This window comes from Microtus pennsylvanicus, chromosome 9 (genome assembly GCF_037038515.1).
Source record: "Microtus pennsylvanicus isolate mMicPen1 chromosome 9, mMicPen1.hap1, whole genome shotgun sequence".
NCBI lineage: Eukaryota > Metazoa > Chordata > Mammalia > Rodentia > Cricetidae > Microtus > Microtus pennsylvanicus.
The window spans coordinates 86693752-86714226 of NC_134587.1; the positions used below are offsets into that span (position 1 = coordinate 86693752).

Sequence of the window (20475 nt, forward strand, 5' to 3'; positions counted from 1 at the left end):
GGGTGCAGACGGCACCCACTGAGAGTCTCCACGCCTTTGTACATCACTGCTGGAGCCCTTCCTCCCAAATGTCCTTGACAGCAACATTTGTGACCTTGGCCACCCTGAATTTCTAGCATGAACACATACACACATACAAGTATGTACACAAACACACCGACAGTAGTCCAATCACACGTAACAGTACAACGACTGCACACAGAATCTGATCCCAATGTGCTTATATATGGAAGATAGTAAGTGCTTCTGCTTTGCGTATCACTAACATTTATTTTTGGAGAAGATAGTGAAAACCTGGGAAGACAGCCTTCCCATGCAGAGATAGATGATACAGGACAGGGCCATCCTTACAATATTCTGCCTCCATGTGTGCCTGCAGGCCAGAAGAGGGCACCAGACCTCATTACAGATGGTTGTGAGCCACCATGTGGTTGCTGGGAATTGAACTCAGGACCTTTGAAAGAGCAGGCAATGCTCTTAACCTCTGAGCCATCTCTCCAGCCCCCCAGGGGCATCCTTAAAGGACGGTCACTGACACCGAGGAGGAGACTGAAAGGATGAGGGAGGGGACAATACTGAAATGGTCACTTGGACACTCTTTTCTAAATAGCAACTCTGCCTAAACGACATGCCTAGTCAAAAGAGAAAGGAAAGGAAAAAGGCCACTTTTATTAAACTATCTATGACTCTGTAACAATGGTTCTCAACCTTCTGAATGTTGTGACCCTTTAATACAGTTCCTCATGTTGTGCTGACCCCAGCCATAACATTATTTCATTGATAATTCTTAAGTGTAAATTTTGTACTGTTGTGAATCAAATCATAATGTAAATATCAGATATGCAGGGCATCTGATATGCGGCCCCCCAAGGCATCCTGACCCTCAGGTTAAGAGCCACTGCTCTATAACACGGTATCGTAGCTTTCTAAATGGATAGCGTAGATAAAAAACAAAAGCACAGGAAAGCAGTAAACATCATTACCGGAAGCAAGAATAAAAAGCACAGTCGCTTTGCTGACTTTGCCACTATCTTGCGTTTCTTCCTCTAACGCTCTAATGGCCAGGGAGAGTCTACAGCCAGCGCTGTTGTCACGTTGTTTGCCATAAACTAAGCCTGTAAAGACCCGAAGCCTCAGAGAAACTAAGAGCGCCCCGATCTGAGCGAGAAGGGCCGTGGTCATTTACCAGTCTCCCCCTGGGACCCGCTGTTCTTCAGGCCTCGGCTCTCCCTCCTCCTCCTCCTCCTCCTCTTGGGCCAGTTCTTGTTCCACAGCCAACAGCTCAGCTGAAGTTCTTGCAAGCAAGGCTGACACGGCATCCTGCAGAACAGAAACCGTGTGGCAGTTAACACCAGACACGCTGAGTTCGTTCAGAAACTCCTCGGGTGCAGGCTTCCACTTCCAGCTGTGAAGAGCCAGCTGGTGCCAGACCCGGTTCTCCTACTGCGAACAAGCATGAAAGCCCAACACGATGAAATAAAAAACAAATACAAACTCCCTGATGTTCGAGAACGAGAAGACTTGACGGGCTGTAGGGGCTGGAGGGCTGAGGTCCCGGAGAAAGCAAAGACACAAGAGAGGTGACCATCACTGCCAGTCTAAAGGCATTTAGCAACCTCGATGTGAGGCCCGCGGGCTAAGGAGATGGGCTGCCTGGACTCCGGGCCCACAGGCCACTGCATAAAAAGACTGCCATGGAATGCAGAGCTACTATGACAGTCCACACAGTATGGCTGGGCTGGACGTCACCCAGGGTGTGTCTAGTCAGGCTTCTGCCTTTCCTAAGCTGCATCTGTACAGAGCAAGACAGAAATAAAGCCAAAACCAGCTGCTAGCCGCCTGGACAGTAGCAGCTATTTCATGCCTTGCAGGGTTCTGGAGGGAGAAAACTTGGGATTCACAATCCCCAGGTAGCAGGCGACTTTCCCATGTTGTCGTCTGCCTTCAGAAGAACCTCAGCTCATCTCCAGAAGAGTACTTCAGCTAGAGCTTTCCAATCCCTCATCCAAACAGCCAGCGTTCCGCTAACTGCTGGTGGCGAGAAGCCAAAAGAAACAACCGACAACAGAGGCAGACCCAGAAGTGATCCAGACACAGCAGCTTTTCAGAGACAGCAATCAAGCTTTTACAACCCGTATAAAGAAAAACTGATGAAATTACGGACTATTCTTCCAGGATGAACACAAAGAGAAGCCCATTGGTGTCCTGGAATGAAGCCGCTGCCAGTTATAGAAAAGAGACCCCTTGCCAGCAGAGGACGGAGAAAGGGGGCGTCACAGTGTAGGAACCCTTACACTGTAGCCTGGGCCATGGGTAATATGACATTCTAGGGCCACGTCTATGAGATCATGAGAAAGGATGGGAGAGAAGTCATGACAAACAGCCACCAACGGGGACGACAACTCTGCCGAGATGACTGGGGCCCCAGTCTCTCTCTCTCTCTCTCTCTCTCTCTCTCTCACACACACACACACACACACACACACACACACACACACGAACTGTGTTCAAGGACTTTGGGCACTGATCACCCTGAGAGTTGAGGGGACAGAAAACTGGGGAGCAGTCTGCACCCTTGAAACCTGACACCAGAGGCTGAGCTGAGTGCGCCGTGAGGAAAAGCAGGAGCGCGTTATGGAAGTCTGAGGGCCACGGGTCCGCACCACAGAACAGTACCCCGCAGATCAAGATCAGCACAGGCTGTGGAGACCCAGTTTGATAAAGGAGTCTGAAGTCGGCTGAGCCTTGATGCTCTCCACCCTGATACCATGGCCACTGCCAGGACAAGGACGAGTTAGACAGGGACCCTCAGACCAGGGCCACAGGAAGCTGGTGGCAGAGCTTGAGGCAGCATCCTGCTGGACTGAACAAAGGCGGCACAGGTGGGGGGGCTCTATGGGGTTTGCACACCCACCGAGCATCCAAACACCAGGCACAGGGCAGTAACGCTCACTCAGAGGAAATCAGACTGAGGAAGCCTGGCAGAAAACAGTCTGACCACAAACCTCCTCCGGAGGACACAGCGGCTTAATTTAGCTGAAATGCCGGGACTAGCAGCTCTCCTTGTCACAACCTGCAGCGTCTGATTAGAAAAACAAGCAAAGGGGAAAAAAACCCACGCTTCTCCAATGGGGAAACACACAGACAAAGGGCACAGTACTTTCTAGTTCATCTTACTGCCTTCTTATTTTTATTTTAAAGACAGTACTCCTTCCTTCCAGGACAGCTAGGGCTGTTACAGAGAAACCTTGTCTTAAAAAAAAAAAAAAAAGAAAGCAAGAAAAAAAGAAAGAGAAAGAAAAAAAGCAGTTTCAACCTTTCAACCTGTGGGTCATGACCCCTTGGAGGTCAACCCTTTCACGGTGTCTCCTAAGACCATCAGAGAACAGATGTTTACATTACAATTCATAGCAGTAGAAAAATTATAGTTATGAAGCAGCAATAAAAATAATTTTATAGCTGGGGGTCACCACAACATGAAGAACTGTATTAAATGATTGTAGATTTAGGAAGGTTGCTTTAAATCTTAACTATTGTTAATTTTTTATTGTGTATGTTTTTGTACTTTAGTTGTAGTTGGTACAACCACAGAAAAGCTTTTATGTCTGTCTTTCCTTTTTCCAAACATAATACACAGCATTTTCTGCTGGGTTTTAACCCTCCAGCCACACACTTTCCTCTCATTTTTATTTTCTGCCCCCCCCCCCCACCTCACTACTTAGCCTAAAAAGACTATAAACTACATTTCCCCCAGCCAGCATCATAAGGCCCTACGGGGGACGCAGTGTGGTGCTCACGTGTCCTCCACTGCAGGTGATGGGGGACTGGCACCCCATCCCACCTGTTACCTCGGTCAGCTCCTCCCTCCGCTCAAAGCAGTATCTGAGCAATAGCAGGAGTTTTTATGAAGATGAAACAAAGCAGTGGGGAAAGGAGGGAGAAACAGAAGAGCGGAGGACGTGGTGCCTGCCATCGGATGTGTGAAACAGAAGGGTACGGTACGACATGTCTCGGCACAAGCCAGCCGCCAGCATGGCAGCACTCCACCAAGACACCCCAGCACCCGAAACACAGGGTGAGTTAGCTGACATGCCAGAAAAGGACCCAGGGTCCTTCTGAAAAGAAACAGTGTTCATCTAGAGGGTTCAAATCAGCAGATCAGTAAAGAAATCAGCTCAGGCTCCAGACAAGGAAGTCACCCACAGTGTGAAATGGTCAGTGACGTGAACAGCATGGAAACGGAGACACTGAAAGAGAACCAAACATTAAGAACCAAACACAAATTATGTAAATTAAAAACCAATCAATTAAACAGCAAAGAGAGTTGAGAGCAGCATGAGGAGACTAGGTGAAGCAAGAACATTCCAGGGATGGACGGCAAGGTCGAGACAGTACATAGACACATAGGAAGAAAACCCTTCGATGACTATGTCCCAAGCTCCCATGATGCCAGATGAGTCGGCTACCAGGAGGCTGAGAGGAGCCCTGACCGGTCACCTCACATCCCATGCAGAGATTATTTTCAGAAGGATTACACACTAAATCCGAAAGAAAAAAAAATCCTAGCTGGGTGGCGGTGGTGCACACCTTTGATCCCAGCACTCGGGAGGCAGAGACAGGCGGATTTTAATGAGTTAGAAGTCAATCTGCTCTACAGAGCGAGTTCCAGGACAGAATCCAAAGCTACACGAGAAACACTGCCTTGAAATCCCACAAAAAACCAAAAAACAAACAAACAAACAAACAAAAATCCTCACACCCTGCAGGCGAGTTCTTGAAAAGGAAAGGATGGAGCCTAAAGGGAAAAATGATCAGGCAAAGTTTCATTAGAATTGCCTTTCCATTCACCCAAAAATGACATTATGGAATTGGAAAGGTAAGTCACAGAAAGTAACAGACAAGCGTGAGAAATTTATTTTCCAATACTCATTTCCAGGCATACGGACTCAGATCAAAATACAACAAAATATAAAAGAAAATGAGTTAAAAACTAGAATATACGCTTTGCAAAAGGTAACCCCCATTTAGCAGTATGCATTTTATATTCAGGGAAGTGACAAGGAAAGACCCAAGCTAGTGCTGTGCACACACGAAAACAGTGAAAAAAGACAGCAGGAGTTTCATCAACTATATGTACACAAATTAATAGTAACACCACAATAAGCCCAAATTAGGAACAACTCGGATGCTCAGCAGCAATAGAACAGATAAACTGAGGATACAATAACAATGAGAGTACATGAGCTGTAACTACATAGAGTAACAAGCGAATTTCAAAAGATGCCAGACACAGGAGCAGACTTCAATCACAACAAACTCAAAGTCACTTAGGACAGACACAAGGAATGGGGGAAGTTTCCTTTGGGAGACTGTGGTAACAGCAGGACTGGGGACAAGCGAAGATTCTGAGGCAACAGAAACACTGTGCTTCATTGTGAGTCGGAGTTACACAGGTGTCATTGCTTTGCCATAAATTCTGACTGTTTGGGTAAGATTTGTGCACTTTGTTACAAATCTCTCTACCGCCCTTTCCCGTAAACTAAACACCAGAGATAGAGATTAGAAGAGGGTAAAAAGTGAAGTAAAATTCATGTAACTGCACTATAAACTAGGCAGGACTAACAAACGCCCGTAGAGCATTCTCAACAAGAATCTTTCTCAAGTGTACACAGGACATTCTCTAGTATATACGAGGCCATAAAAGTGGCTTCAATAAATTCAAAAGCACTTGAGTCATGCCAAGTGTGGCTTTTTGGTCACACTGGGATAAAATTAAGGACCATCAGCAGAAGGGAATATGAGAAATTAACCGTCCTAAGCAAGCAGAAGCCTAAGGCAGTTAGCTGAGAAAACTCTGAGATGGGAGAAGAGACACCTGGGATGCTCAAGCGGCGCTGTCAGGGTACTTAGGGCTGTAAGCATTTACCTTGACAAGACGAAGGCATCAACCAAGAGCCCAACTTTCCACCTGAAGAACATATCCTAGAGCAAGTAGAAGAAAGGGAATAGCAGACCAAGGAGGAAACTCACGGCAAGTAAAATCTAAGTTGGTTCTCCAGAAATGCTCAAAACATTAGCAAATCTGTAGCTGGCCTGATCAGGAAAAACAGCGGGGAAGATTGCAATACTGAGCTTTGGCATGAACGAGGTAGGGTCTCTTGGTGTTTCGGTTATGGGCCTGGCTTTTAACAGCTCAGCCTCTTATAACCTTTCAGACAGGAATTCGATTATGAGAAAATACGAGCTGTTATATGAACAGATTAAGATGATCTTGTGAAATAAGAATATTCCTAAAAAGGCAAAGACACCAAAACAAATTCAAGACCAACACTCTGAGAGTCAGAACAAATAAGACCTTGAATTTTGAACCGGACTTCTCACAGCTAAGGCCCATGTGGCTGCTGGACCCATCAGACTTTTAAGTAATTAGTAGCAATATTCTCCCAAATTCCTCCTAAATGGAGACGAGGAGGGACTGCTTCAGTGCCCGTTCTCTGAGGGCAGAGGAGATGGCTCAGTTGGTAGAGTGCTTGCGGTACAAACATGAGGACCTTTGTTTGACCCCCAACACCATTCAAAGTCCATGCCCACTTGTAATCCCAGCACTGGGGAAGCAAAGACAGCTAGATCTCCCGGCTAGCTGCTCAGCCAGCCTTGCCAAGTTGGTGAACCCCAGTTCCAGTGAGAGAATTGTTTAAAAACAAAAACAAACCAGGATGGATCATGCCTAAAATGACTGACACCTGAGGTTGTCCTCTGGCCTCAATACACACACACACAGAGTGGATACACACACGCACGCACACACACACACACACACACACACACACACACACACACACAGAGAGAGAGAGAGAGAGAGAGAGAGAGAGAGAGAGAGAGAGAGAGAACTACAAAGACATTATAGGAAATAGACACAAGGAAGCAATCATCATCAAAGTATTAGCAAGCACACATACTAGGGCTTTTTTGGTTTTGTTTTTAAATCAAGTAAGATTTACCCCAGGAACGCAAGATTAATTTAACGCCTAAAATACAGCAACAGCAATTGAATGAAGGATGGAGAACTATATGGAAATCCAAGCCCATTAAAAAAAAAAGTAACTGGCAAATTCAAGAACTCTTTAATGATAAAAACATTTAAGTACCTAAGAAAAAAAGTCTTTCTCAGTCTGATAAAGGGTTTGTCTGAAAATCCTTCATCATTCCATGGTGAAAACTTCCCCGTAAAATTAGGAGCCGGAGCTGGAGCCATGCTTCGTGACTGAGAGCGCTTGCTGCTCTTCCAGATGGGTGGACCTGAGTCCCTAGAATCCCTATCAAGCTGCTCACAACTCCAGGGGCTCTGATGCCCTCTTCTGGCCTCCACAGGCACCGTGCACTCATGCATGCGTGATGTGGCACAAACACACAAAATCAGGAATAAGATAAAGATGTCTGCTTTTGCCACTCCTTGTGTGCGTGCATTTGCACATGTGTGCAAGGGCTCATGGAGCTAAGGACAACCCTGGCTGGCATTCCTCATGAGACTTTGCTGGGTTTTGCTTTGTTTTGAGACAAAGTCTCTCCCTGGCCATGGCTTGCCAAGCAGGTGAGGCTGTCTGGCTAGGGAACTGTTGTCTCTGCCCTGTCGGTCACCTGGATTTCTTGCCTATGTGCCTTGGCCACAACATATACCACAATACTGCAGTGAGTGGCAAGAAGGCTGGGAAGGGCTCTGTTGGGCAAGCGCTGGCCCTGAAAACAAGAAGCCCTGAGTTTGCATGGAATCCCACCAGTGGGAAGCTCCGGGAGACACAATTATACATTCGCACACAAATGAAAGAAACACAATCCGCCCCCCTCCTCACAGGCTGTGTAAATAACCCAAATGGATCAGATGTCTATATGAAAGACTTCATAAAGATGACATTAGATAAATCTTTATGCCACGATGCTAGTCTTAGCTATGACAGAAACAGAACAAAAGCAGAGGAGAAGACGAGGGTGGGAAAAAGACAAGGTGCATTCTCATCAAAGTCATAATAAACCTTCGTACTGCTAACAAGAGAATGAAAAGGCACCTTGTCTCTGCAATAAAATTACCTGAAAAGGGACTTGTACCAAGACAGAAATTTGAACGTGGGGGCACACACCTATGAAGCAACACCCAGAAAAGCTGAGGCAGAAGGATAGCAGAGTTAGAGACCAGCCTGTTCTATATAACATACTGTAGGTCAGCCTCTCTCTCTCTCTCTCTCTCTCTCTCTCTCTCTCTCTCTCTCTCACACACACACACACACACACACACACACATTTTATAATTTAATAGTAAAAAGGCAACTACTCTATATATTTTGAGGATAATTACTATGTGTCCTGGCAAGTGCAGCCTACACATGTCCCCACGGATACTGGGGACCAGTTTTCATGGCAGCCCCATTCACAGGAATCCAGATGTAGAAAGCCCTCAGTGCACATTGGTGGAGGAGGGGGAAGCCAACTGGGAAGCGTGCACTAGAGCGGTTCACTAACACTGCCCCCGACAGGCGGGCCTCGACAGTGGGTAGGAGGAGAGCAAACCTCGCGTTTCTTCAGTTATATGAAATGCCCAGAATGAGCAAACTTACAGAGCAGGGAGAAGTGCCAGAGACGCCATAGGTAAAGGGGCTTCTCCTGGGACCATGACAATACTACTTTACTCAAGCCTCTGGGGAAGGGGTTGGCGGAGTCCATCTTTAACCCTAGCACTCAGGAGGCAGAGGCAGGTGGATCTCTGTGAGTTCGAGCCCAGCCTGGTCTATAAAGCAAGCTCCAGGACAGTCAAGGCTGTTACATAGGGAAACCCTGTCCTGAAAAACCAAAACCCAAAGCCTCAAATACTCTCTTTTATTTGTGGAGGTATAATGCAGGTCCCATTTGAATCTACCCTGGAAAGGATTCTTCTTAGGCTGCTGGGAGCAGAGAGGGGCGGAGAAAGAGGAAGAAACTCATGAGTGACAGCAGGCCCTCTGGCCTCCACAGCGGGCGCCCACACTGCACTTCTGCCTCTCAGCTGTGCTGCGCTGCCTTCCAGGTGACTCACCAGGTCTATAGGACCCAGGCCCGGCTCCTCTGAGTGGACTACAGGCGCCTCCTTTTCTTCTTCATTCTTTTCGCAAGGCATTTGCTTGGAAGGAAGTAAATTATACCACAGCATGAAGATCTCATTGGAAAACGGTAGATCTGCTAGGCTGATCTGAGTCCCAGCCTGCGGGAAAATGGAAGAAATAAACGGAGAGAAATGAAACATGTCCATTCGTCTTTGTTCTCTCTGGTAAGACTAAGGATGACTGGGCGAGCTTGCCTTAAAGCAGATTTGACACACGACTGGTGACATAAAGCACGGGCTGTGCATTTGTGTACGTCTGTGTGCAAGTATGTGTGTGTGGACGTGAACACGCACACATGCACCTGTGTTTGTGCTCCTGTGCGTGCCCAAGTGTGCGTGCGTGCACACACCTATGTGCAGTAGACGCGGGATGACTGTGATAGTTCTCTCAATTTCTTCTCCACTATTGTTTATTTATTTGCAATAGACAGGTCTCTCGCTGAACCTGGAGTCACGGTCCTAGGATACACCCGCCTCTACCCTCCAGTGTCGGGCTGAAGGCTTGCACCACGCATGTGCTGTGATCTGGACCCAGATCCTCAGGCTCTTGGCCCATGGGGCTGGCCATCTGCCCTGTACAGGACCGGTGGGTTTTTAAAAACCTGGGTATATTGATATCTTTAGCTATGACTCAGTTAAGAAATAATGCCCAATCAAACTAGCAATCCTGGGATTATTCTGTAATACTAAACTTTCCCAACTAATTTCCTCAATGAGTAAGCACATAACTCTTTCTAAATGTGGAATTATATTTCAATGGAATTTAAAAAATAAATGAATAAATGACTAAGTAGAAACCAAAGTGCTTCTTTTAATATGTCAGAAGAGGGACTTGATTATGACAACACATTCATTATTGAGAAACTGAGACTGCCTTGCTCTTGAATGAGTATGTAGCAAGAGCTTTTTTTAATCCGTCAGTTACCAGACTGCAAAAAAAAAAAAAAAAGTAATGATAAAAGCAACTTCAGAGCCTCACGTAGCCACAGTGAGAGTCTAATCTCGGCTCCACTGCTCCGAGAGGTACCGAGGAACACATTACATATTTAGTAATCTTACTGGAGCCTTCGACACACAGCAAGCAAGCATGGTGGCCACGGTACTGACGCCTGTCTGAGGCCAACAGGACGATCTTGGTGCCATTCTAATTTTATTATGAGACAGTATTTCTCTCTTTTCTTCAAAATATGGAAGAAAAGGGAAACTATTATCCTTTCCCTGTGGTCATCATTAAATATGAGTTTGTCTCCTACTGGACCAGAAAGACACGGCTGGTCTGACCACGTGGGCTCCTGTCTGGTTGCCTGCACCTGACAGGCCATCTAGAGGGAGACGGAAACCCAACTGTGCAGGACACGCTGAACACACAGTTTCTGTCCCTGATCCCATTTAATCACATGTTTCAACCAGTAGTAATCCTATGGCTGACCTAATGCGGTGGAGAGGCAAATGGGCTGAGCACAGGAACCATACACTCAGGGTCTTGCTTAGTTCAGTTTGAGTCAGTGAATGCGATGGGATGATTGTGGATCCCCAGCTCCATCGTTGGCAAGAGCACCCCACTTTGGTAGCTGTTCATCCCCAAATGGAGGGAATCAAGTTTCTTTTCTTTTTTTAAAAACCTTTATTATTTATACAGTGTGCTGTCTGCGTGTTTTGTCTGCAAGTCAGAAGAGGGTATCAGACCTCATCATACATAGATGGTTGTGAGCCACCGTGTGGTTGCTGGAAATTGAACTCGGGACCTCTGAAAGAGTGGTCAATCTTCTTAACCTCCGAGCCATCTCCCCAGCCAAGAAATCATATTTTCTACCATCAGACTTCCACGATACTGTTCCAGGTTTTAAACCTTCAAGGAGCACTCCACATCCGCGGTTAGCATCGGGAGCTGCAAGCCCCGTCCACAGAGATAGACGTGGCAGAGGCAAAGTTCTCCCATACTCAAAGAGCAGATCTGGAAAGTCAAGCTTTACGGAACCTTATGACTTATAAGCAGATTTTAAAAATCTGGAATGGGAGAAAAACATTTTAGAAAAAAAGAAAACCAGGGCTGGTGAGATGATTGAAGGGTAAAGGTACTGGTGACTTGTGTTTTAACCTCCATGGTGACAGGAGAGAACTAAGTCCCCGAGTTACCCTTTCTCCTTCACGTGCATGCCTTGGAACATGAACACAGCCGTAGTCAGATAAATAAATAAATGTTAAAAGAAAAACCGCAGTAGCTGTTGCTGGCAGAGCCGTAATAAGACAGTGTTCTCTGAGAGCGATAGGAAGGCGCCTACCAGGCATTCTTCCCTGCGGTGTTTACTGACACAGCAAAGATCCACTCTCAGGGTCTTCTGCTGCAGGGCCGCCTGAGAGATGGCCACCCTGAACACATCATTGTACAGCACGGATTCCGTGGGTGGATGGACTTTTGTTCGAAATAGGCAGCTCACATCCGCCGAGGAGGGAAGCACAGCAACCCTAAAATACCTGCGAAGAACAAGAACGGAATGAATCTCCTGGGTGCTTCGGTTACCGTGGGTCCGCAGCTGTCATCTGCAATTAGCCGCCAGAGAGAGAAAACGAGGAAACACGGCGAGCATTATCAGATCAAAGTGCCCGGCCATAGTGCGCCCATGCGCAGCTGCAGACATTCTGTTCTTATTCACCCGTGCCCGCTGGGCCCTGAAACACCAAAGATCCAGCCTGTCATCACCATGAGACTACAGCAAAGGCGTGGTGGGGAGAGAGGAGGAAGAGTCTCAGGGCTGACACCCCCCACACATCAACTTATAAGTAAGTTGTTTCTGAGGTGGGGAGGTGGGAACATGCTAAGGCGGGCACTGGTGGGTTTCTCTCCAAGAACCCTCATCCTGATCATCAAACAAGAGATTGTTGACGAACAAGCCGAGGAGCGGAATATATTACCCTACCAGAGACAAAGAGAGGCTAAGGAGCATATTGTTAACAGGACGGAAAACAGATGCAGCCGCAGCTCCAAAATATCATTGTCTAGCATCTCCGGAGGGGAGGCGCAACCGCAAGAGCTGCGAAAGGCGCAGAAGGACCTCATGCTGTGCAAACGCAAAGGCAAGAGTGTGAAGCACAGCGACACCGTACCCCCTGCTCCTCCGGGAGTTCTCTGACAATCTATAAAGACTCACGGATCGGGAAGCAGCCTGAGGGAGTTTCCTCCTAATTCAGAAAGAGAAATCCACTGAATCTCCCCGCATCCCATTCCCATTCTTGTCTAATTGATAGTCTAAAATATGCCCCTCTTTTTCTAGCTAGAGAAATCTGTAAATTCAGACTCAAAACTTTTATTTCTCGTTATTTTTAATTTTATGTCAACATTGACGACAAAGATTCAGCACTAAACTCCAGTGGCAGCTGATGAAAGGGTTCGGCTCCCCCCAGGGCTGCAAGCTCAGGAGAAACGAATCTTTCTTCCTTCTGCCTTCATGTTAGAGAGGGCAATGGAAGGAAGTGGTGGTGTCTGTCCCTTCAGCCTTCAGGTCTCAGCTATTCTATACCCACCATCTAAGTGTCTGGCGCATCTCAAGATGCTTCCACAGCGACAGGGCTGAGCTGATGAGGTCCAGAAGCGGAGGCAGGGACTGAAGAGATGCCTCAGTGACTAAGAGCAGGGACTGCTTTTCCAGAGGACCTGGGTTCAGTTCCTAGTACCCACATGGCAGCTCACAATCATCTGTGACTCCAGTTCCAGGAACTCAAAGCCCTCTTCTGGCCTCTGTGTGTACCAGGTATGCATGTGGCACACAGACATACGTGCAGGCAAAATACCCCTATACATAAAATCAAAATGAATAAATATTAAGAAGAAAGAGAAGGAGGGAAAGGAGGAGGAAGAGGAAAGGGAAGAAGAGGAAGAGGAGGAGGGAGAGGAGGAGGAACAGGAGGAGGAGGGGAAGGGAGAGGAGGAAGAGAAGGGGAAGGAAGAGGAGGAGAGAAAGCAAAGGAACTACAGATAAGGGCACTTTGCTGCCCACTCTGCTACAAGAGAGACCTCTCCGACCAGAGCCAGGCAAGCTGTCACCAACTACCTGAACACCAGCTTTAATTTGTCATAATTAGTGTCAAAAAGAAGTTCTAGAGCCAGGCATGGTAGTCCATAGCCTTGATCCAGCACCTGGAAGGTGGAGACAGGAGGATCAGGTGTTTGAGGCTAGCTCAGAATATATGAGAGCTTGTCTCAAAAACCTAAAACTATTTTCCTTTAGAGATGAATAGTGCGCGTGCGCGCGCACACACACACACACACACACACACATTATCCATTCTTGTGTTGATGAACAACTAGGACTAACTATTCAGCTTTAAAGAAAAATGAAATCATAAAAATTTCAGGAAAGTGGATGGACTTAGAAATACAGTATTAAGCAAGGTCCCACAATTTCAGAAAGAAAGAAAAACCCATAGGCTCTCAGTCATGTGGAATCTAACCAGTAATACATGTATATACACAAACGAATGTACCTGTGGGCATAGGTTACCAGGTAGAAAAGCGCACAAGAAAGGCTCAGTAGTAAGGGGAGAGGAAGGACTGAATGTGGGCACGGAACATGGCTCATGAGAGAGGACGTATAAGTTCTAACTCCAGTATAGATTTTTCATTTTTGTTGGTGGCTAAGAACATAAATATATCTTCAATACGAAAAGTATAAAATCCAGTGTGAAGGCTCCACGGCTCCTGTTCTGTATGGCTTCTCTAACCGCATAGAAGTTTATTGAGTTATATGGTCTCTGGGTCTGGCAAACTTTGATAGGTGATGCTTTTTATTTGTAACTTTTTACATAATGAAGTTTAAAGTAAAAGAAACAAAAAGAAAGGAAGGAAGGAAGGAAGGAAAAGGAAGGAAGGAAGGAAGGAAAAGGAAGGAAGGAAGGAAAAGGAAGGAAGGGAGGAAGGAAGGAAGGAAAAGGAAGGAAGGAAGGAAGGAAGGAAGGAAGGAAGGAAGGAAGGAAGGAAGGAAGGAAGAAAATTAAAGCTAAAGAAAGGACAACAAAGTCCTCAAAGACTTGGAACTACAGAACACTTCAGAACATGGTGTATGGTTGATACTTTTGGTGATGTCCTTATTCAGGCTTACATATGACTTTAAGAAAACGCTGCTACATCTCAGGAAGTTCAGACCAAGTAGACAAGTGACTGGGGAGCAGAAGTCTATGCTACACGGCCAGCTGGCTCCTGCCTTACTCTGGGGCCGCCATGCCTCATGAAGGGCTAGGATGGTGGCTATGTAGACAAGATAGAACACTTGTATGTACATAAGAAAAAAGGCATGGTGTCTGGAGAGATGGCTTAGTGGTTCAAGTATTTGCTGCTCTACCAGAGGATTCAGGTCAGGGTCCCACACCCACATGGCTGCTTACAGCATCAGTTCTGGAGGATCTGATGCCCTCTTCTGGCCTCCATGGGCAGCACAGACTGCGCATGGTACACAAACATTTGTGCAGGCAAAGGTCCATACACATAAAATAATGTTTTAAATAAAATGAAGAGAAAGAAGGGACATGGGCAGGAGACATGGCTCCACAGTTAAGAGCATTTACTGCCCTTGCAGAGGACCTGGGTTTGGTTTCCAACCCTCGCACAGTGGCTCACAACCATCTGTAACTCCAGTTCCAGTGGATCTGATGCCCTCTTCTGGCCTCCTTGGACACCAGGAACACACATGGTACACAGACATATATGTAGGACATGGGTGCGGGCACACAGTAGTTGGTTCTCACTGTTCCGTCCCCCAGTCCTGCTAACTCTGACCTGGCTTATTAAGGAGCTTATTCTCCGCTATCACACGGACTGGAAATGAGCCTGTCTTCCCCAAATGTGCTCTGTGTTGACGCAGCCGGGGCCACCTCACGCCTACTCCCTTGCAAATCATGATGAAGTGGGTCCCCATGCTCTACTTCAGGAAGTCCTCCGAGCCCGCTCTCCTCCTGGATCCCAGGATGCCTCAGTGACTGTCCATGAATACTCAACCACCTTTCTGATAGCACCGAATAATCTCCATCTAGCTCCACCTCTGCACTCCCCCCAATTGGTAGGGAAGTGAACTTAACAGTAACCTGTTAGTAAACACCTAGGACTCTTACACGTACCCCGTTAAAGTCCTGGCCTCTGAGGAAGACACTGTCATTAAGGAAACAGCTGCCTGGCAGGATGTGGAGTCACGGGGATCACTCCGCTGCTGTTTTACCTCTGTCTCTGTCCTGCCGTGTTCAGAAAGGAGGTAGACATGCAGATGTGGTACTCTGGGTCACACCTCTAAGTGCTCTTCTCAGAGTCACTGAGACCCCGGCTCTAGAGGAGACTGGCGGGATGGAGCTGAGAAAACAGCTTTCTTAGGAAATAGCCCCGAGGCAACGCGTGGTGGAGAATTACATCAGCACTTGGATGGAGTTCTTGGTCTAACACGGTAATGGGACTGCAGCTGAGCAATCACTGGTCACTGGAAGTGACCACAGATGGTGAAGACACGCTCCTTCATGCAACACAGACTGTTTCTGTGGCGAGGCTTGATGTAATCACTACACAGCCATGGGTGCCATCAGGAAAAATCTCTCCAAACTGACAGTAGCCACGACTATGCCATAATAAAAATTGAAATCCTATTTCCAGCCATCAGGCCCCAAAACAACCTCTGTCAAGGAAAGAAACTGTATATAAAGTTTTGATTCCTAATCTTAACCATAGCCATCGGGATAAGAGCTAACCCTAGTTCCCTTTGCCCACATTTCCCTCCTCATCTTTACCTATGGTTGCTTCAGATGCAATCAGCCTGGCTATTTCTCCCTATAGCCTTCTTTTTTTTTTTTTTTGCAGCCTTCGTTTTTTTGTTTTGTTTTTTAAAAAGATCTATTTTATTTTTAACTATGTGTATCTGTGTATATCCATTGCTGGTATCTGCAGAGGCCAGAGAGGGCGTTGGTGCCCCGGAACTGTAGCTATGGGTGGTTGGACGCTGTCTAATGTGGGTCCCCTGGAAGAGCAGCAGGAACGCTTACCCACTACGCCATCTCTCGAGTCGCCCGCCCTCCCGCCATATCTTCATTTGGATGAACTGTTTGCACATATGCAGAATTATTGTGGGGAGAAAGTTTTAAGCTCCTCAGTTTGTTTTTGTTGTTGCTGTCTTTTTCTGACTTAACTTACACTTTTGAAGAATGAGGTATAAGGAAGGCATGGAGATTTCGGAGCTGTGCTATAAACACCATGAAACTTGAGCTTTTTGTGTCGTATCTGTCAAAAGAGACAAAGAGTCAAGCAGAGTAACCACAGCCACTGGCCAGACCCCTCCCCCGCCCTCCCCGGCTCACCTGAGTCCTATCTGCACCTGGGCAGTCTCCACAATGGTGCCGTCCTCTTCACTGTAGGGCGTGTCCTCCACTTCACCAGGCCTAGGCGGGAGCAGGCGGACAGTCAGTGAGGTGGATTTTTGCCTTCTCTCGTTTTCAAGGGCGACATTAGCGGCCCTCCCATCCCACTTCCATGGAACTGATTCCCATGGAAGCTACTGATTCAGGCTTCCTCAACTCCATCAAAAATCTGACTTTGAGCTTAGGGAACAAATTTTGCGATGCCTGGCTTTCCTGAGTCCTGGGAGGCTATCCCACTATCTTAGGGGCTTCCAGACATGTGTCTAAACAGGCATTCCATGTGTAAAACAAGCATTGGCCAATCACCAAGATTCTCAGAAAAAGCAGTGTCTGAAACCTCAGGTCAGCCACCTCAGAGTACAGCAATCTGCTTGTCATTTCCACAGCTGGCAGGATGCTTCTTGTAGGGTACCACACCTTACAGTATGCACAAGCCTGGCTGGCAGGCATCAAGGGCCTTACTGTTTCATGGAGGCTTCGTAGACACCACTGTCTCCAGCCACGGACTCGTCAGAGGCAGCGGCTGACACACGCGCAGTTTTGTCTCCATGCAGATGGAGTCCTCCTCTCTTGGGCAATGACTTTTCCACATCTAAGGTGGAGAAAACGACAGCACCATTAGTTTCTTAGGGGGAAAAGCATCAAATGCACCATAGAAGCCCAAAGTACAACTTTCTTCTTAAAGCGGAATGTTGCTCCCCATATTACTAGATGGGGTGAGACCGGATGCTGGGATTCACACGGTCTGGGATTTGGTTACTTGGGAAAAACTGTTTCTGCTTCTGCCTAAAAGAAGTTTTTTTTTTTAAGCTTTTTTAAGTGTATGGAATGTTTGTCTACATTTATATAAAGGCCCCATGTGTATGCAGTACTCATGGGAGCCAGAAGATGGCATTGTATCCCCAGGTCTGCAGTTGTGAGCCACCTTGGAACTGAACTCCAGTACTCTGCAAGAGCATCAAGTGCTCTACGGCGCCCCCCCCCTTAAAAACAATAAAAAAATACAGACATTTATGGTGTGTGTGTGTGTGTGTGTGTGTGATGGACGGGTGGAGGTCAGAGGACAGCTTGCAGGAGACAGCTCTCTCCTTCCATCGCATGGAATGGAATTCAGGTTGTCAGTCTTGGATGCAATCCACTGGCCCTTGCTGTAAAATATTTTAAGGCAAGGGATACACAACTTCCCGTTATCCCCAGCTTCTGTCTTAAGCATCCATGAGCCACCACAAACTCTGGCTAAGCAACCGTGTGCCCTCATCAGACACTACATGCCGCTTTCTCCTTCTCCTGTGCTGCTCTCCTAACAGAAATGAAAGAGAAAACATCTGTGATTTACATGAATTCTCACCAGCTACTACCACTAAAACAACATCAACAACAGAAACAGAAAAACTTTTTTGCATGTTACTGAATCTTTAGCACCAGCTGCCATTTCACTTTTATCTCTAACTCATATTCCTCTGCCAGCATCCTGCAGGGAGCGAGGCACAGTCACTTAAAGCTGTCCTCTGTACCGCGGTAAGTCTCTTTCATCCTCCCACTAGAGCTCCTGAGTGAGCCTGAGGAGAGGTATTGGTATGCATTTGGGCCACCCTCTGAGCCGTGACTTTACATCCAGTTAAGATGTTTAAGTTTTAAGGCTTCAGATGACAGGATTGATTGCTGCATTTTCTCTTTCATTTCTGGCAGTGGGAATGCTGTTTCCTTGATGATGAGGGGCCTTCTCTTTGCCCACCCCCCTTTGCGAGGGGTGAAGGTGACGACATGATTTATTGATTACCCCCAGGAATAACCGCAGCAGTCTGAAAACTGACTTTGACAATGACAGGGACTGACTGTGGGGAAGACTTCATAGTTATTCCACCTTGGTTTCATCTGGCAGGGACTGATGCCGGGGAGAGCAAGTGGTATAGAACGGACTGGACGCCACCTGTGAACACGAACAGTGTCCTTCCAAGAGCGCCCCCTCCCTTTAAGGTCGGAAGACGGTGCAGTGGCCTGAACAGTTTGTCTTGCCGGTTAAGACACGCACCTTCTGCTGTTTCCAGACAGGAAACTGAAAGCTAACTGCAAACAAAGCCCCTGTGTGCATTTTCCCCAAGCGACTGTCTTGAGGTACTGGAGACAGAACCCAAGGCTTCAGAGGTCCTAGGCAAGCACTCTGCCACTGGGCCACGGTCAGGTCGAGGGCACCTTTAACAGCAGTGCTGTGTAACACTTAAAAGGTTAAAAAATGGTTTCGTGGGAATCTCCTTCAGGCACCTGTTTCCAGCCACAACGTCATCAACACAGGTGCTAGCAAACGCAGGCATTAGGAACTGGGCAGCCGTGTAACTGGAGGGTGGCGGGGGGAGGGGGTGGCTCAGGATCATCGTGATGGCCCTTGTGCCGAAGGTTTTGGGACCCTCCTGCTTTTTGAGCATCTGCCTTTATGTACTGGGTTCACCATTTGATGGGATGTTGAGAAATACTCGCTAGAGTGATGGGGGAGAGTCTTCTGTTTTGTGTTGATTTCATTGGTTAAATAAAGACTGCCCTTTGATAGGACAGAAAATTAGGTAGGCGGAGTAGACGGAACAGAATGCTGGGAGAAAGAAAGCCGAGTCAGTGAGTCACCATGATTCTCTCACTCCAGACAGACGCAGGTTAAGATCTTTCCTGGTAAGCCAGCTCGTGGTGTTACACAGATTATTAGAAATGGGTTAGATCAATATGTAAGAGCTAGCCAATAAGAGGCTGGAACTAATGGGCCAGGCAGTGTTTAAAAGAATACAGTTTCTGTGTAATTATTTCAGGTGTAAAAAGCTAGCGGGGTGGCGGGACGCAGCCCCGCCATTCACCACAACACTAGAGAGTATTCCAATACATAAAGAGCAGTCAGTTATAGATGCTCAAGAAGTGTCACGTCCTGAAAGGCATAAAAGCACCTAAGAACGGTGCAACCACAACATACGCGGCCTTCTCCACCCCACAACCCACAGCGTGGTGTGGAGAGAGGGGCACACCAGTGTTCATGACCTCTCGCCACACAGGGCACCAGTTACCACAAACTGCGCGTGTGCGCCAGGCAGGCTTGGACGCCATGCATGGCCTCGCATTCTATGAGGCTAACTGTGCAGACGAGGAATGCATCTGAACAACAGAGAGGCAGGTGGAGAGGATGCAGGCACAGATGCTCCACTGTACTGCTTCCCACGGGCCCCTGTGAGGTCCCACAGCGGCTCTTCGTTGTGGGAAGCCATTATGGACACATCTCCCATGTGCATTTGTGTGTGTGTGTGTGGGGGGCGGTATTTTAATAGAATGACCTATTCATTGGCACATCCCCGAAAGAGGGCATATGAACCATAGGAAGGTCTCATCCACTCCAGTTCTGCCCCAGCCACTAACAAGAACATGGAACTTCATTCGGTATCAGAAACCTCTAAATCAACTTGCATCTCGACTGGCCAATTGATTAATACTTAGAATTCCTACACATGTGCACACCAATAGAAACTATTCCTTAAAACAGCAAGGCCAGGGTTCTGCATGGGCTGCTCTTTCTGCATGGTGGGACGCGCTGATACATGCTGACTGAACAGGACTTCCCAGCACGAGCTGAGAGTTTGCTTTGTACCTAGCTTCACGCTGGCTATAGAACCCAGGACAGCACCCCACTGCAATGGTACCCTCTGCTCTTTACAACCCATGGCACACACTGGAAGCTTCCCCAGTGCGCAGGAGAGCAACATTAATGAACAGGTACACTTTCCAAGGGGCATCTTCCTGGACCTGCAGCTGCGAGAGCAGCCAGCAGATGGCAGAGCAGCTCCGGACACTGGACTATAGCCACCAAGTAACTGGGGCAGAAGGGGAGTTTGGCACAAACCAAAAACTGTTTAGATAGAACTCCCCAAGCAAGCTAAACACTAAATCTTTGTGCTAATTAGCCGGCATGCTAATTGACTTTGTTTTCA

General features: G+C 47.2%; 1 protein-coding gene across 2 annotated transcripts in view; it reads right to left on the minus strand.

Annotated features, from left to right (window-relative positions):
- The window catches only part of Wwc2 (WW and C2 domain containing 2), a 167364-nt gene that overhangs the window by 22069 nt on the left and 124820 nt on the right, over positions 1 to 20475 (minus strand). For both annotated transcript variants that reach the window (XM_075986755.1, XM_075986756.1), the window contains exons 12-17: positions 16979 to 17108; positions 16457 to 16537; positions 16293 to 16379; positions 11413 to 11605; positions 9065 to 9229; positions 1187 to 1320 (exon numbers count right to left, since the gene is read on the minus strand). In XM_075986755.1, coding sequence (XP_075842870.1) covers positions 1187 to 1320; positions 9065 to 9229; positions 11413 to 11605; positions 16293 to 16379; positions 16457 to 16537; positions 16979 to 17108 — 790 coding nt within the window. The remainder of the gene's footprint in view (positions 1 to 1186; positions 1321 to 9064; positions 9230 to 11412; positions 11606 to 16292; positions 16380 to 16456; positions 16538 to 16978; positions 17109 to 20475) is intronic.